This window comes from Prionailurus viverrinus, chromosome B1 (assembly GCF_022837055.1).
Source record: "Prionailurus viverrinus isolate Anna chromosome B1, UM_Priviv_1.0, whole genome shotgun sequence".
Taxonomy (NCBI): domain Eukaryota; kingdom Metazoa; phylum Chordata; class Mammalia; order Carnivora; family Felidae; genus Prionailurus; species Prionailurus viverrinus.
In genome coordinates, this window is record NC_062564.1 from 185,627,238 (window position 1) to 185,645,132 (window position 17,895).

The following is a 17,895-nucleotide window of genomic DNA, read 5'->3' on the forward strand; positions in this document are numbered from 1 at the left end:
CAGACCCTATCCTCAAGAAACTCAAGGGTCCAGTTAGGAAGATAAGATAGCCAAACACCAAGGACGGCATCTAGCCAAGTGTCCAGTGTGTGCCAACCGCTATGACCCAAACGGTTCTTAATGGGAAACTGTGAAGACCAAAGCAGTCAGGAGGGCTTCCTGGAGGAGGAAGGCCTGAACTAGGGAGGAAGGGGGAGATGATACAAGATGAGAATGCATCAGAGGCAGTGCAGAGATTGATATTACTAGAAGGAAAGAGAGCTGGGTCCAGAGAGGGTTACCGGAAATGAGACGAGATTTAATGAGAGTAAAAACAGGGGTGCCTCAGTGGCTCAGTAGGTTAAGCAGCCCTCTTGTTTTTGGCTCAGGTCATGATCTCACAGTCTGTGAGATTGAGCCCCATGTCGGGCTCTGTGCCGACAGCTCAGAGCCTGCTTGGGATTCTCTCTCTCCCTCTCTCTCTCTGCCTCTCCCCTGCTCTCACTGTCTTTTTCTCCAAATAAATAAATAAACATTTTTAAAAAATGATAGTGAAGGGGCGCCTGGGTGGCTCAGTCGGTTGAGCGTCCGACTTCAGCCAGGTCACGATCTCGCGGTCCGAGAGTTCGAGCCCCGCGTCGGGCTCTGGGCTGATGGCTCAGAGCCTGGAGCCTGTTTCCGATCCTGTGTCTCCCTCTCTCTCTGCCCCTCCCCCGTTCATGCTCTGTCTCTCTCTGTCCCAAAAATAAATAAACGTTGAAAAAAAAAATTAAAAAAAAAAAAATGATAGTGAAGGGGCGCCTGGGTGGCTCAGTCGGTTGAGCGTCCGACTTCGGCTCAGGTCATGATCTCACAGTTCGTGGGTTCGAGCCCCGCATTGGGCTCTGTGCTGACAGCTCCGAGCCCGGAGCCTGCTTTCGATTCTGTGTCTCCCTCGCTCTCTGCCCCTCCCCCACTCACACTCTGTCACTCTCTCTTCTTCAAATATAAATAAACATTAAAAAAAATTTTTTTTTAAATAAAAATGATAGCGAAAACAACAGTGATAGTCTTCAGCGTTGGTGAAGCACTTTCTCTGTGACAGAGACTCACAGATACTTGACATGCATCCCGCGTCATTCTATCCTCTGCAATAGCTGCTGTTACACCCATTTTACAGAAGGAACAATCAGTGCTCTGAGAGGTTATGTCACTTGCTCAGAGCCACACACTTAGTGGAGGCAGGGCCTGGATCCCTGCACAAAGTGAAAGCCCCTCATTTATTAATATTGATGATGGCAATTATAATTTCTGCACCATTACATTCTGCAAATTCCATCGAATGCCCATCCAGGCACTCTTCCAGGCCCTGGGGATACAGCAGCAGACAAAAACAGTCCCTGATCCTGGGAAGCTTACATTCCAGTGGGGAGGAAAGACCATAAACAAAGAAATATATAACATGAGAGCAGGTGGAGATATGTGTCACGGGGCAATAAAGCAAGAAATCAGAGAAGGCCTCTCTGATAATGTGACATTACAGAGACTCCTAAGATCTTACATGTATCTGGGAGAACATTCCAGAATGAGGGAACAGCCAGGGCAAAAGCCCTAGAGGAGAACAAGCTTGGCATGCTCAAGGAATGACCGGGAAGCTGGAGCCCCAGCAGCAGAAAGCAGGGGAGGGGCATAGGTGGGACATAAGGTTGGGGAGGCAGGGGCACAGGTCATTGTAAGGACTCAGCTGCTCCAAGCAAGATAGGAAGCCTGTGGGCAGCTTTGGACAGGGCAGTGATGTGCTGTTTAAAAAAAATTTTTTTTTAACGTTTATTTATTTTCGAGACAGAGAGAGACACAGCATGAACGGGGGAGGGGCAGAGAGAGAGGGAGACACAGAATCGGAAGCAGGCTCCTGGCTCTGAGCCATTAGCCCAGAGCCGGACACGGGGCTCAAACTCGCGGACCGCGAGATCGTGACCTGAGCTGAAGTCGGACGCTTAACCGACTGAGCCACCCAGGCGCCCCTGACGTGCTGTTTTAGAAACCGCCCCTGGATCCTAGCAGAGACTAGAATTAAAGAAGACAAGAGGGGAGCAGGGGGTTAATGTATTGAATCCAAGGGAGAAAGGACGGGTGACCCCAGAAGGGGTCGGAAATGTGGCTCGACTACGTATGTACATTGAAGGTCAAGGTGACTGGGTTGATAGTGTTTTGGACGTGAGGTGTGAAAGGGGAGAGGAGTCAGGGTGACTTCAGAGTGTTTGGCATTTATTGAGATAGAGTGGAGAGGGCATTTAGTGGGATGGGCAAGACTGAGGCAGCAGCAGATTTGGGGGATGGGGGACCGGAAGATTATTTTTTGTGAAGCATCATACTAAGCCTTGAGAATACATCTCATTTAATCCTTGAAACAGCCTTGGGGCAGCAGGGTGGCCCACAGTTAAGCATCTGACTTTGGCTCAGGTCATGATCTCAAAGTTCGTGGGTTCGAGTCCTGTGTCGGGCTCTGTGCTGACAGCTCAGAGCCCGGAGCCTGCTTCCGATTCTGTCGCCCTCTCTGCTCCTCCCCCACTCACGCGCTGTCTCTCTCGCTCTTTAGAAAATAAACATTAAAAAAAATTTTTAATTAAAAAAAAAATCCTTGAAATAGCTTTTCCTGCTAGGTACTATCAGAAGCCACATTTTTCAGTTGAAGAAATTGAGTTAAACTCTCAGTTGGAGAGATTAACTAACATGCCCAAGGTCACACAGCTAGTAAGGAACAGAACTGGGATTTACACCCAAGCCTGTCTGATGCCAAAGCCCTGCCTTGAGAACGACAGCTAACTGCCTCCGAAAAATAATAGTACCCAGTGGAACATACACCCTGGTAAATGTTTGTCTTCTGCATTGCTAATGTCTGGTAACCCGCCCACGTATCTGCAAGTGTGGATTTTTTATTGTCACATTCTAATTCTCACCTTCCTACTGGAAATGCAGTTTCTGCACAGGGGTTTGAAGGAAGGTATTAGGCAAGGTCAGGAAAGTAAATGCCTGGATTTTCACCTGGTGTAACTTCTGGTACGTTCTCCTATTTAGCTTGTGGGAGTTAGATGATTCCTAGCCACGTGCTGTCTTGTTTATTTACTGGGTAAACTGAACAGACTCGCTTACCGTTAAAGTAATCACATCCAGAGGCCAGCTTCTGTGGTTGGCTGTCTTCCTGAAGCTTGACTTGGTTTTCCTAAAGATATCAGAAGTTATGAGCCTGTGAAAATCTCAGGCGTTAAGTGTCTGTCTCGCCACGTTGGCTCTGGTGAAACCGGCCCAACTAGGAGGACTCCTTACCAATGAGATGACTTCGCTTATGTCTCTACAGACGTTAGCCGGTGAATATTTCCATAAGGCTGCACAAGGCGGACACATCGAAGGAACCTTGTGGTGTTCTCTCTATTATATCACAGGCAACCTGGAGACCTTCCCTAGAGATCCCGAGAAGGCTGTGGTGTAAGCATCTGTCAGATGTCGTGTGTGAAGGAAAAGCCACGTACTTTATTCATTCACAATGCCTGACAATGGGGTTCCTGCTCTTTGTTTTGCAATTTTTAATTTAATTTTTTTTGTTATCAGGTATACAGGCACATAGTTTAAAGAGCCCCATGATTTGACAAGGCAAGCATAGATTAGAAATCAAGCTAAAAAAATAATTTGACAAGGGAAACCAGGAAATCTGCTACCCCACCCCACCTAGACTCTTTCCTGCTCTTAAGAATAAGTCACTTTCAATCTTTGAATTATTTCTTTATGATTTGCCTCTATCTTTAAATGACACGTTTATACCACTGTTTCTTGTTATTTTCATCATAGGCTTTGTCTAATGATGTCTCACTGTGGCAGATAAAGATACAGTTCTCTCTCATTCAGCTGCCACCTGCTATCCCACACATCCACACTTCCCACCCTGTCCCATTTTCCCAATAAATATATCATTATTTTGGTTAGATTAGTATCAGGGTGTCCATTATTATGACCATGTGAATGCTGTGCATGGCTGAGCCATGCAGTGTCCTAGGACTGCCTTTTCTTTCTTACACAGCTTTTTGTTTTCTGTGGGGTAATAATTATATTTAATTGTTCTTTAGTGGCTTAGCTTTCTGCGTACTTACGATTTTTCGTGTGCGTACTCTCCACATTCTCCCAGGGTTGTCTAAATCTCTCCTCCGTATGTCCAGACCCACCAGGTATTCTATAACCTAATCTTCTCGGGGACATCTCTCCCGGAGTCTTCAGGACATAGCTACCCTCCTAAAATTAACTCTGTCCTCATCGTGAGGGTTCCCTTTCCCTTCCTCTCCGTCTCTTTTGGGTTCTGTTTGCTGGGCCCTATTTCTTCCTCTTTCTCGGTCTACTCCTACGCTTTCGTAGAGCACATTGTACAGTAATGTCCTAAAGAACGGTGAACAGGAGGCACATTTTCGAGGTCACACATACCTGAAAATGTTTTACAGAGGTTGGCAAACTATGGCCCATAAATACCATGTGTCCCACCATCTGTTTTGTATGGCCCCAAGAGCTAAGAATACATTTTACGTTTTAAAGCGCTGTAAAACAAACACACACACACACAACAATGAATATGAACAGAGACCATAAAAATATTTACTATCTTGCCTTTTACAGAAAAAAAGAAAACAAACTTTGCAGACCTCTGCTTTACACAGACCACGCTCACACCAATAGTCTGGCTTTTCATCAGACATTTGAGAGCAAATCCAACCTGACCTGAACTCAGTGATTAAACTTGACCTAGACAGATTTGAAGCTTTATCATTGTTATTCAGGATGTTTGGTGTGAACATTCAGATGTTTCATAAATTTTCTTGTTATCTTTTTGTTACTGGTTTCTAGCTTAATCCCACTACAATCAAAGAATATATTCTGAATGATTTCAGTCCCTCGGAATTTGTTGAAACTTGTTTTATGACCAGCATATTTTGCTACACCTGCCTTTTTTTTGTTAGAGTTTGCATGTTATATCTTTTTCCAGCCTTTGCTTTCAAGCTTTTCTGTCTTTTAATTTCAACGTGTGTTTCTTCTAAGCGGCATATAATTGGGTTTTTGTGTGCTCTTTATTCAGTCTGAAAGGGTTCGTTTTTAATTGGTGTATTTAGACCATTTACATTTAATGCAACATATTGATACATGTGGTTTCAAATCTACCATTTTACTATTTATTCCTTATTTGTCCCATCTGTTCTTTGTGCTTCTGCCCCATTTTCTGACCCTTCCTTTATCTTAACCAAGTATTTTTTAAACATTATTTTATTTCCCCCTTCCATTAGCTTGTTAGCTATGTACCCTTACAATATTCTTTTAGTGGTTGTAAATCTAAAGATTACAACAAGTCAGTTCATTATTAATAAAATTCTCCAGGAGAAATTAGAGAACAGAAAAAAATGAGGAACCTTATAATGAATCAGTATATACGTTTTAATGGAGAGAGTACTAGAACTCTTGGCAAAGATTATCTTTTTTCGTACTGGTGGTTATTTTTCATTAGGTACCTTTCGTGTCTTTGTTTCCATGCCTGATAACTCCTGAGCGTTCATAAGAAAAGGCACTGAATGCAAAGCTCTCAAAATGCATAGTGTTTCGTTCTGATTTGTTGCTGTATAAAAATTCTAGCGAGCAAAATATTCCCCAAGTGGGATTTATTGAGACCAAATGAAGAAAAAGCAATTGTTTATTTGCCACAGTTTGGGTATTTTCTCGTTCCTTTCCTTTCAGATGGGCAAAGCACGTAGCTGAGAAAAATGGCTACTTGGGCCACGTCATTCGCAAAGGCCTCAATGCCTACCTGGAGGGTTCATGGTAAGCTGGGGACTTCTGTTAGAATGAACTTTCTCAGCTCTCACCTTTCAATTTGTCCGTGTAGTCTTATGAGATGGAGTCTTAAAATACAACCGAAAATGCAATTTGCAGGGAAATCACGGGCTCCCACTAACGATATTCAGAGTATCACAGACTGATTGGCTGTTGATTGGAAAACATAGCATTTCCATGTTTAATTATACGCAAAAATTAGTTCTCCAGGGGAAGCGTCCACATTCATCAAGTTGAGAGACACATGAATGCGTTGACATCTCTTCCCTTCAAGCTTGTTCCTCTTGGTTTCAGAGTGGAGACAGCACAGGGGGTCCTAGCTGAACCTCTGCCTCTCCCTGGCAGGCCACAGAAAGCTCACGGGAAGAAGAGAGAGCCGTGTGTTTAGGGCTCAAGCTACATCGTTCCACTGATATTTTACCACATCTTCCACGGCCGAGAGCCTGGGTTTGCTAGAACTCACTCACCAGACCTCTGATGTCATAGCCAAACAGTCTCCCCATTTTGACTTTCTTCTGATGAAGTTAGCAAGTCTCATCCTGGACCCTTTGGGATGAGACACTGCACGTAAAAGACTTGCAAATGCTCCCCGTTTGCTGTGCCTTGATTTTACAAATAAGGGCATACCTTTCCAAACTGCAGACCCACCTGATCCATCGTTCTGTTTTCTTCCGCCAGTCCTCCCATTCTGTCTTGCTTTTCCATTGGGCCATATTTTCTTGGCTGGTTTTTTGCCTAAATGATCTGGGTATTTCAGTAATAACTAACAAGGGCATGCAAATCAGCACATATCCCATCAGTCCACAGCCTCAAAGATATTAGACCAGACCTGTCACAGATCACACTCTGATCTGAACCTTAATTAAAAATTAAAATATGAGTCCAAAAGAACGCGATTTTCTCCTTTGGTCCATGGGTGCCCACATAATCAGCAGATAGCGTTCGGTAAATGAGAATCTTAAAGAAGGCAGGGCAAACGAATCCAATGAAAACAGCACAAAAAGAAATGCTTATCATTATCATCCTGTGAAAGCGTATTATCTATAACCTCACTCTACACAATCAGAAAAAAAAAATTTAATGAAATTGTTATTTTGCAATTGATACACCTTACAATTTTTCTGGTGTTTCATCTTGTCTCCCAAGTAAGCTTCAGTTCATAAAACTCCCAAATTTGACTTTAATTTATTCTCTACTTCTCACCCTCCAAACTTCCCACCCCCACAAGCTTCTGAGGGGAAAAAGAGCATTCAGATACCGAAGTGTGTCTGCGAGGGATTTTCCCACAGAGAGAGCACATCTGTAAACTCCCCCACACCGCCACACGCACACACACGCGCGCGCACACACACACACACACACACACACACACACCCCAAGATGTTTGACACTGTTTTTCCCATAAAGAGAGTGCCTATTAATAGCTGACATTACTTGCCTGCTTTTGAATTTAACATCACAAAGCGTTTCAGGTAGCACATTTTAAAATTTGCTGTGAAGGTCAAGATGAATTAATTTTTGTGACCTGTTGTCCTTCGTGCAGTATTCAGCCACAGCATGAGATTGATTTTTTTTTTTCTCTTTTGGTAGAGGGGAGGGGGAAGTTAAGTGTATTCTGCACTGTTTGTGAGTTTGGGTCCAGTTCAGCAGACTTTATGGAGTAGACTTAAATGCAAGATGCCTCATCTCGTCATATGCTTCAGGGGATGCCACAAGCAGGGCTTGGGGAAGTTTGTGGCCTCACCTCTTCTCATGCTGAACTCACATGGCCCGTACTCTGTTTGACCTCTGGATCTTTGAACATGCTGTTTCCTCTGCCCAGAAGTCCTACCTAACTCCGCACTCCCGTTAGGATCATGATGGCCCTTGTTGATTGCCCTGTGACTTATACCCCAGTGCCCAGCACTGATGGTACCTGGGAAGTGCTCAAAAACAAATGAATGTATGAACGAAGGCAAGTAGCACAACCATGACTCAAGACCCATGAGCAGCATATCGAGAGCATGAAAGATTCTGAGGAGGAAAAATGCTGTCCAGTTTGTGGGACTTAGGTCAGCCTTCACGACAGAGGTAGCAGAGGGGTGCTTGAGGGGTGGGTGGAATTTCCACTTCGCCATGCAGGGAACAGCGTTTCTGGTGAAGGGAATAGCAGGAACAAAAGCAAAGAGATAGGAAAATTCTGGATGAATCTAGAAATTTTTAAGCCTCCAGTTTGCCTTCAGGTGAGATTTGTAAAAGGGAGTGATATAGAATAAGACCAAAGAAGTGCTGCTCTAGGGAACTTTAGATGGCAGGTCATACACTTTTTACTTTATTCGTGAGGAGTGGGGAGTTACTGATAGTTTTGGGAGAGGGTACTGAGATGACAGAGCTGGGTTCTGAGCTGTGTAACCAAACAACTGTGTTTGATGGTAAAGAGAAGGGAGAGTCAGAAGGGGCATGTTAGTTCAGAATCCAGGTGAAAGGAGCTGAGCATCTGAGCTGGAGATGTGGCACAAGCCAGTTCAGTTGTTCTTCTCTCCTTCTGTCATATGATGGTTGATGCGTAGGAAGGAATATGTGATATATACGTAAGTTCTCAAGCGTGATGATAAAATGAACACCTATAACCCTACATAAGAGAATGAACAGTTCTGGGGCGCCTGGGTGGCTCAGTCGGTTAAGCCTCCGACTTGAGCTCAGGTCACGGTCTCGCGGTCCATGAGTTCGAGCCCCACGTCGGGCCCTGTGCTGAGAGCTCAGAGCCTGGAGCCTGCTTCCAATTCTGTGTCTCCCTCTCTCTCTGTCCCTCCCCTGCTCGTGCTCTGTCTCTCTGTCTAAAAAATAAATACACATTAAAAAAAAAAAAAAGAACTGTTGAAGCCTGCATTTCCCTCTCAGATTAAATCTACCCCCACCCCTATGCCCAGAAGTAACCATCATCCTGAGCCTTATTGTTTTTTTCTTTTCTGCGTGTTTTTTTAAACATTTATTTGTGTTTGAGAGACAGAGACAGAGTGCAAGTGGGAGAGGGGCAGAGAGAGAGGGAGACACAGAATCGGAAGCAGGCTCCAGGCTCTGAGCTGTCAGCACAGAGCCCGATGCGGGGCTCGAACTCACGGACCGCGAGATCGTGACCTGAGCCAAATGAAGAGTCAGACACTTAACCAACTGAGCCACCCAGGCGCTCCCCATTTCTTATATTAACACACACTGGCATTTCCCTTTTTTGTTGTTTTTAAGAACAATGTGGCCATGAACATTTTTTATGTAGATTGTGGCATGCATCAGAAAAGTCGCTCTGCAATATAAATTTACGAGTGGAGTCACAGGGCAGGCACGTGTTCAACTTTGTCAGATGATGCCAACGGTTTTCCCAAAGGATTTTACCAGTTTGCTCTCCTGCCAACCGTGTATATATTTTTGCTGCTTCAGATCCTTACCAATCTTGATGCTGATGCTAAGTGTTGTTAAAGATAAGTGTCAATCTGGATGTAAAGCCTTTTTTTTTTTCCTATCAGCAGGAAGGGACATCTAGTATCCATTACGATGGGAAAATCGTTGTCAAAGTATGGTTGAGGCAAAGTGCTTGTATCTCCCCCCCACTCTCCAAGCCCCAAAACTTGCCCTGGGGTTAAACAGGAAATCTATGACTGTTGGCTTTCCCACACCACAGGGTGGCTTTTTTGGTACCATCTATCTGGCTGCAATAGAACTAAATCATCCATCAATGTCCCAAGTCCGTCCCCCTGCATTTTCTGTGAGTGAATTTATTCTGGACGTTATTTTCAAATTACGTGTGTCAGTTTGACGAGCTTGTGTTTTTCTGTGTTGTTCCAGGATTTATATGGGATAGTTTAAAAGAGGAGCATGGTTGAGAAGAGGGCTTTTTGCTGTATAGGCATAATACGGAAGATAATGTTGTCATGCCTGAGGCTGTCCTCAGACACCAGAAGAAGTCAGCTAAGGAGAGGCTGGCTGTCATGTTTCATTTCTCTCCGCTTTACCCCTATGTGTGTTTTATCTGTGAGCTAGGTGTTTTATTGTCCGTTGTCTTAGATATGTCCTAAATATTCAACCCAGGAGGTTAGCCAGAGGGTGGGGGGCTTGGGGCATGCCAAGTTCTAGCTGAAAGAGATTCGCCTTTCTGCAATAGACCAGGGGTCCTGAATTCCACTAAGATCCCAGGATTTTTTTTTCCCATCCATCCAGTATAAGCTGCTTCAGGCATCGGCAGAGGAAAGCACAAAGAAAATACCATAATTGTTTGAGAAGCTGCTCAGAGGTACTCAGATTCACAGTTCACAGCAAGCAGCTAAAGGATTGATTATTAATATGTATCATTACAAAAGTTCTGTGAATGTGTATGCCGAGTCAGAAGTGGGGGGATAGCAAATGTGCCCCTAAACTCGTTCTTTACCATAAATCCCCTCCTCTCCGCATCCACCCCCCCACCCCCAGTCCTTGTCAGAATGACTGTCTGGGGGACATTTCACTTTGGTGTATTGGAAATAAAGCTTGAGGCTCTGGTTAGCTTCCTAAACCTTGAAGAAAGTCTTGGAAGGGCAGTACGGTTCTATGGTTTGCCTTTGGGCGTCCTGCCCATAGCAGGTGCCGCCGACATGTTTGTCCCATGATTATAATTATAGAAATATCTGTAATTAATACCTCCGGGCAGTTTGTGTCGGAACACAATTAAGTAAGAACAAAGCACTGGGAGGTAAGGTGGGTAGGATTTCTGCAAAGGTGTCGTTTCTCAGAAGTCTTAATGAGCCGAGCAAGTCTGGCCTTGAGTGTGCTAAGCTTCGCCTATGGATGGCGGTGATATAGGAGAGCACCAGCCTTCGATGATCGCTTCTGCAGGATGGAACACGGGGCTGGATTTCCAGTCAGCATTTCTACAGACATCAATGTTTTTTAGACCTCTCTTTTTGATGGATTTCAGTGCTTCCTCAAAGGAAACGCTTGAGAATTCTGTGAAATTTCCTCTTGGCTTACACATTTAATTGGACAGTGGAAGTCTTCCTGTAAAACTCGTCCCTCCCTCCCCTCCCCACCACCAAGGTAGCTTTTGAGACAAGATATTGACTTTCTGAAGTTTGTCATAGTGACTCAGTTCTTACAGGAAGCACCAACCTCCTGCCTCCCCCGCAAATTCTAACAGTCTGCCCAAAGTGCTGTCAAAGAAAATGTCCTTTTATTACATTTTAATAATAATGTGAGCCACATTCCATCCATATGGCAGCAGAGGGATCCGGCCCAGTATTTGACCTTGGGCCAGTAAGTCTACACCTCTCTTTCCCTCATCCATCCCCAGGGGGAAACCAGGCACTGGTTCGCCTTCAAGCGTCTCCAAAGAAATGCGAGATTGTAAGACCTTGGGAACGGGTCCCTGTTGCAGAATGATGGGGACTTTCTGCTGGGCCACCTTTGCAGACCCTCCATCTGGGGTCTGTCTGTTCTGAAGATTCTTGTCCCAAAATGTGGTTTTTGCAAGCTGTGTAAGAATATGCCTAGGCGTCTTCTGTGCTGTGGGCTCGCTTTCTGGCTTGTGACGTAGGGGACACTGCTCAGCCAGCCTTGTGTCTCTTTAGCATGAGTCATGGCTAATTGGTCGGCTGCCTTGGGTGTCTGGGAAGCCAAGAATCAGCTCACTCAGCAGCTCCATGGCCCGTGACCTGCGTTGTGTCTGATTGAAGGTCTCACTGTCGTAATTTGACCCCCAGTCACCTCTCCCTGTCCCCAGGGGTTGGGCCACCAGAAGCTGCTTTAGCAGAGTGGAAAAGACGATTTCAGAATCTGCTTCCTTTGTTTCCCCAACCCTCCCATAAACCAATTTCTAGGTGGAGTTGCAGTTAAAAAAAAAAAGTTCTTAATGTCAACTGCTTAGAATGAAAAATAAGCTTTAGAAACAACTATATATGGCTAAAATAAAATTTTACTCATAAGCTGAGAAACACAAGGAAGATGGAGGAAATCATACGAGTAAAAAGATGAAAATAAAATGATTTGGTTCTCACCACCTAGGGATAAGCGCTATTAGCCTTTTTTTTTTTTAATTTTTTACACATTTTATTTATTTTTGAGAGACAGAGCGTTAGTGGGGGAGGGACAGAGAGAGAGGAGACACAGAATCCCAAACAGGCTCCAGGCTCTGAGCTGTCAGCACAGAGCCAGCCGTGGGGCTCGAACCCACGAACTGTGAGATCATGACCTGAGCAGAAGTCGGATGCTTAACCGACTGAGCCACAGGCGCCCCTGTGGTGTTACCATTTTGATAGATAATTTTTAAGTTTTATCTGTTTCCTCTCCATACATGCATCTGCATGTGTGTGTGTATGAATGGATACATTTGGTTTTATTTCTGTTTTACAAAAATGGAATTGCTCTGTTTTTCATCCTACCTTCTTTTTTTTTTAACCGAAAGGAAAATTTCGCATCAACATCTCTCCACGTTTTTGAATCCTCTTCTACAACATCATTTTTAACGGCCTCCCCTGAAAGTGGCTGCACTGTGGGGTAATTTAACTACTCACTGATTTTCAGATACTTAAGTTGCTTCCAGTGTTGTTTTTTGTTCATATAAACAGGTCTCCCATGAACTCTGTGGTCACAGAATCTTTACACGTGTTTCTGTTTTTTTTAGAACAAAGCTTTACCAGGGGAAAACTCTTGGCTGAATGGTGTGGGCATTCTTAAGACTTCCCGCATTTAACCATTGGGTTAACCAGCCCTCCCACAACCAGCGGCTGTAGGAATCCGTCCGTTTCCCCAAACCCATGCTGCTACTCTGTATTGTGAATCTTGTGCCAGTCTTTCGACAGACGAACAGTCTTTGTCTCATGGTCTTGCGATCATTCAGTTATGAGCAGTATCGAGCATTTATTTTTTTTCCTCTGTGTTTTTGGCCATTGGTATCCAGCCCCTTGTCAACTGCCTCTCCTCGGCCAAACTTCTCATGCATCACAAAAGCTCAGCTTTAATTAAGCTTGCTCAGAATCCTAAGCCCCATGAAGCCTTTCACAAAACCGGACTTTTTCTACATACCGATTACCTCTTCTAAGCGGGGATGGTCGGATTCAAGGACCAAAGGCTAAGAGACAAGGCAGCCAGCATGCCATATACCATTCGGCCAGTAGAGGTAGCTGTTGCATCAACTAGCTCTCCACCCTTATCTGTGAGTTCAGCCTTTAAGGTAGAAAATAAATCAGTGCCTGCAGTATTTTTAACAACAGTATTTATTTAAAAAACACACACACAACAAACTCATGATTTTGTGGTTTTAAAAAAACTGCTTATTTTGTGCCCTCTTATGCTTGAATATAAAGCTCTCTGTGAATATTAGTAAGAGCCACTATATGAAATTTATTATTAATCATCTATTTTTAGGCACGAAGCTTTGCTGTATTATGTTTTAGCAGCAGAAACTGGAATTGAAGTGTCACAGACAAATTTAGCACACATCTGTGAGGAGAGGCCAGTAAGTAAATGTATTCTTCTCAGAATGGAAGCTCTAAGGTTAAGGATAATGAATTGGGTTGTAGGAAGGCAAAATCAGTCACTTGGCTGAAATATTAATGAATTCACTTTTTCTCCCCTTTCGCCCCCTTAGGATCTGGCCAAGAGATATTTGAGCGTGAATTGTGTTTGGAGATACTATAATTTCTCTGTTTTTCAAATCGGTGCTCCTTCGTTTGGTATGTATAGAAAAATGGGTGCTAAATTGAAGCGTTGGGAGCTTTTAGTCTTTAGGAACCGGGACCACCTAACAGCTCTGTGTGAAGTATGATATTTCTAAACAATTAGAAAAGAGTGTGAAAAATCTCTGCCGTTAAGATCACGAGGCTGCCGTCAGCCTCAAGCCATGCGCTTCTCCTTGTCCGTGGTCCACTGAATACTTGAACCTACCATTTCTGCAGAGTTGGTGAGAGGCCCAAAGAGAAAGTTGTTTTGGAGAGATTCTCTGGGCCAGTCGTTTGCTTTTTTTGCCCTCAGATGTATCCCTGTCTTCCTCTACTCTGCTCTGTGTAGTAGGGGGCTGATCCCCAGGAACTACAGTTCCCAGACTCCTTTGCCCCGGGGCATCTGATTAGTTTTAGCCAATGAGAGTGCTGGTGAGAAGCCCAAGTATTTCTGCTCTTCTCTCTCTCTCCTCTGGGCTGTGTCCCCAGCAATGGCTGCACGTTTATGGTTCCAGCTCCTGCCTGGCAATCCAGCCTCTGTGGTCTCAGCTGGCCTCCAGATCTAGGGATGCGAGTAGTTTCCTGCATTCCTGTTCTCTGGATTGTCGGTTGTTCCTCCATTTGCCTTTTCAGCTCTTCCAACACCCTGGCAACTAATCCTCAGTGTTGAAATCCATCTTTTGAACTACTTGACATAGATTCTATTTTTCTGACTAGACATTGAATGATACATACGCTGTTAAACAAAACTTTTTCCGGAGGGAGAAAATAAAATATATGGCTTAAACAGAGTAAAGAAATACCCATCAGTCATCAAACCCAGGCAGCAAAATTTCAGATGTGAAATAAAGTGCCCAGAGCAATCTTGGCCAATTGGGCTGCAAAGTTGCAGACTGGGATTTTCACAGACCCATTCGGGACAGCTGCCTGGCAAAGCACAAAAATGTGCCTAGAAATGGTGATGCTCAGTTCAAAAGCTTTTCTTTTTTTTCTTTTCTTTTCTTTTCTTCTTTTCTTTTCTTTTCTCTTTTCTTCTTTTCCTTCCTGGCACACCAAGGAAACAATGATGTCATGTATTCACATTCTGGTAGGAAAAACTCTCCGTCACGCAACTGGGCCAACCATTGAAAATGTCGGTCTGAAATAAAACCACTTCACAAATGGGCCTGTGCTTTCTGTCCTGCAGCATATCTGAAAATGGGAGACCTTTACTACTATGGCCACCAAAACCAGTCACAAGACCTTGAGTTGTCTGTGCAGATGTACGCCCAAGCCGCATTGGATGGAGACTCACAGGTAAACAACAGAAACGAGCTCTTGGTGATGTCTGTTTGTGAGGTTGCAAGGCCTCAAGTCCTCACAAGCCGCTTCACAAAGTCATTCCTCATCCATTTTCATCGCTCTGTGAAGGCATGAACCGTAATGGTGAACGTTTATTGAGCACCTACTGTGGTTCCCATACCATCGTCACAGCAGTCTCATGAAGGGGGGATTATTATAACCATTTCATTTACAGGGTAAGTCTGCAACAAGGCGATACATTGCTCAAGGCCAGGCAGGTAGCAAGTGAAGCAGTCCGATCCGAAACCCAGATCTTCTGGCTCCAAATCCAAGAATTCTTTCTTCCAGATCCCATCAAACTGACTCACTGCATAGAAGCTGAAGAAATTGGAAGTGTGGTCAAAATGAGAAGTGGTTTGTTTATTTGGCTGGGCCACCGATTTGGTGATAGGAATTTGCTCTTGGTGACTTTTTTGGGCGGGAAACTTCTTATTTTGGAATGTTTTTACATTTATAGAGAAGTTTCAACAAGAGTACGGAGAGTTGCTATATACGAATCATCCAGCTTCCCCTAATGTGAATATCTCGTATAACCACAATACCGTTCTCAATCTAAGAAGCCAGTGATGGTTCCGTACCATTCAGTCCACTTCAGGCTTTACCTGGATTTCACTTATTTTTTCACCAATGTCCTTCTTCTGTTCCAGGATCCCATCCAGGGCCCCACATTGCATTTATTTATCGTATTTCTTTAGTCTTCAGTGGGTAATAGTCACCCAGTCTTTCTTTGTCTCTCATGACCTTGATACTTAACGAGGAACACTGGTTGGGTATTAGGTAGAGTCTCGATTGGGCTCTGTCTTCTATTTCCTCATGAATTGAATGAAGTTCTGCATCTTGAGCGAGGAAAGCACAGAAGTGATGTGTCCTCAGTGTATTGTCTGAGACGTATGTGGTGTCGGTGTATCTCATTACTAGTGAGGCTGATCTCAGTCACTTAGTTAAGGTGGTTTCTTCCGGGGTGCTCCCCGGTAAAGTTGGTATTTTTCTCTTTCTAATTTATATATATATATATATCTTGGGGAGAGAGCTTGCAACTCTGCAAATATTCTGTTCCTCCTCAAATTTCTGTCCGCTAATCTCAGCATCCTTTAGTAGATCTTGCCCGCAACAGTGATTAATGTGGCTAATGTGCTAATGTGATCCTCTGTTTGCCTCACTCGTTCGACACCTGCTAATCAGAATTCTCCTGTGAGGATCTCCTGTGAGGATCATTTTCACGATGGAAGTTGCAATAGTTGTTACCTTCTTATACACCAGTTTTCTGGTGTTGCGCTTTGGGGTCTGATTATAGAGAAAAAGCTGGAAACTTATGCCTATCTTAATTTTTGCTTTGTGTTTTTAAAGGAGGTACTACATCAAGTGTTTCTTTCTCCCTCCTCCTCCTCCTCCTCCTCCTTCTCCTCCTCCTCCTCTTCCTCTCCTTCTTCTCCCCTTCCTCCTCCTCTGTCTTCTTCTTTTTATAGAGAGAGAGTGTGCACAAACTGGGGAGAGGGAAGGAGAGAGAGAGAGAGAGAGAGAGAGAGAGAGAGAATCCCAAGTGGGTTCCACATGCAGCATGGAGCCCAACATGGGGTTTGATCCCACAACCCTCGAATCATGACCTGAGCTGAAACCAAGAGTCAGACACTCAACCACCTGAGCCACCCAGGTGCTCCTGAGTGTTTCTTTATTTGGGTTAAAACCCCACATCTCTATCACTTCATAGCTATTCATACACGGCAAGTCACTGAGTCACGGAGTCTGTGTTTTCTCACTTGGAAGGTGGAGGTATTTACCTCATAGGTTATGAAGATGAAATGTTTAACGTAGGGGCACCCGGGTGGCTCAGTTGATTAAGCCTCTGACTTCGGCTCGGTCGTGATCTCACAGTGCGTGGATTAGAGCCCCGCATGGGGCTCTGTGCTGACAGCTCAGAGCCTGGAGCCTGCTTTGGATTCTGCGTCTCCCTCTCTCTCTGTCCCTCCCTCGCTCGCACTCTGTCTCTCTCTCTCTGTGTCAAAAAGAAATAAACATTAAAAAAAATGTTTAATGTAAAGCACTGAGTGCAGCATTGAGTACACTCAATGGACATGATCTTTTCTATTATTATTTCTTCTGGAATGAACTAGGAGTTGGTGGTAAAAGGCCTCATTATAGAGCCAAACTCCCTTAGGTGATGTCTGTTGTCACTCAAATTCAGGGGAGTTTTCTCCCCCAATTCTGATTTATGTTTTTGGAAAAACAATGTTATACAAACATTAAAAGATAGTTTTAAAGCAAAATAAAAATTAAGGGATGCAGCCACAGTTCCATGGCAGGGGCCTTACTCCGTCCTGTCTTCTTGTCCCCTTCCAACCCCATCTCTCTGTAACGTTAGCAAGATTGCCCATGCCACTTAAAAACCCATCTCTTTTCACACATTGTAGGAATGTGTGCATTTTATTGCGGAGTCTCTGTCATTATTAATTACTCTTAACCACCGCCCCATATTCTGTTGAGCTGAGCTGGTGAAACGTTTTTCTCGTGTGCTATTTTATTCATTGATTCGCCACATATTTACTCAGTCCCGCCATGTCTTAGACACTTCTTAGTGATGGGGACGTAAGAGAAAAAGATAGACAATATTCTTGCCTTCGTGGGATTGATAGTCTATTAAGGAAAACGTGGAGGCCATTTCCTGTGTGTTGCAATGCCACAGGGTGCTATGGTGGACATTTTCATATTTCTATCTTTTGTCTCCACTTGAACAATTTCTTTGTAATCTGGGGGCTAGTGTTGCTGAGACAAACAGTCAAAATGGGTTCACGGTTACATAATAAGAGCGTATTGTTGACTTGTTTTCTGGAAGGGTTTCTCAAGGAATACCTTAGCAAGCAGTGGTTGAGTGTAGGAAAGGAATTAAAATCTTGTCAGCACTGGATATGTTCACGACTTCATTTTTAATTGTTCTAATTAAGTAATTATAAGTTGCTAACTTCCTTACTGTTTTACATTGCATTTATTTGATTACTAGTGGTGATGGACACTTTTACATATACTTTATGATCATTTACTCTTGATATTTATGTGAATTCTCTTCTCTTATTCTTTG

At 43.9% G+C, this 17,895-nt stretch overlaps 1 protein-coding gene across 2 annotated transcripts in view; it reads left to right on the plus strand.

Annotated features, from left to right (window-relative positions):
• SEL1L3 (SEL1L family member 3) overlaps positions 1 to 17,895 on the plus strand; it is a 104,915-nt gene that overhangs the window by 74,638 nt on the left and 12,382 nt on the right. For both annotated transcript variants that reach the window (XM_047854780.1, XM_047854781.1), the window contains exons 16-20: positions 3,317 to 3,444; positions 5,725 to 5,808; positions 13,189 to 13,279; positions 13,412 to 13,496; positions 14,668 to 14,777. In XM_047854780.1, coding sequence (XP_047710736.1) covers positions 3,317 to 3,444; positions 5,725 to 5,808; positions 13,189 to 13,279; positions 13,412 to 13,496; positions 14,668 to 14,777 — 498 coding nt within the window. The remainder of the gene's footprint in view (positions 1 to 3,316; positions 3,445 to 5,724; positions 5,809 to 13,188; positions 13,280 to 13,411; positions 13,497 to 14,667; positions 14,778 to 17,895) is intronic.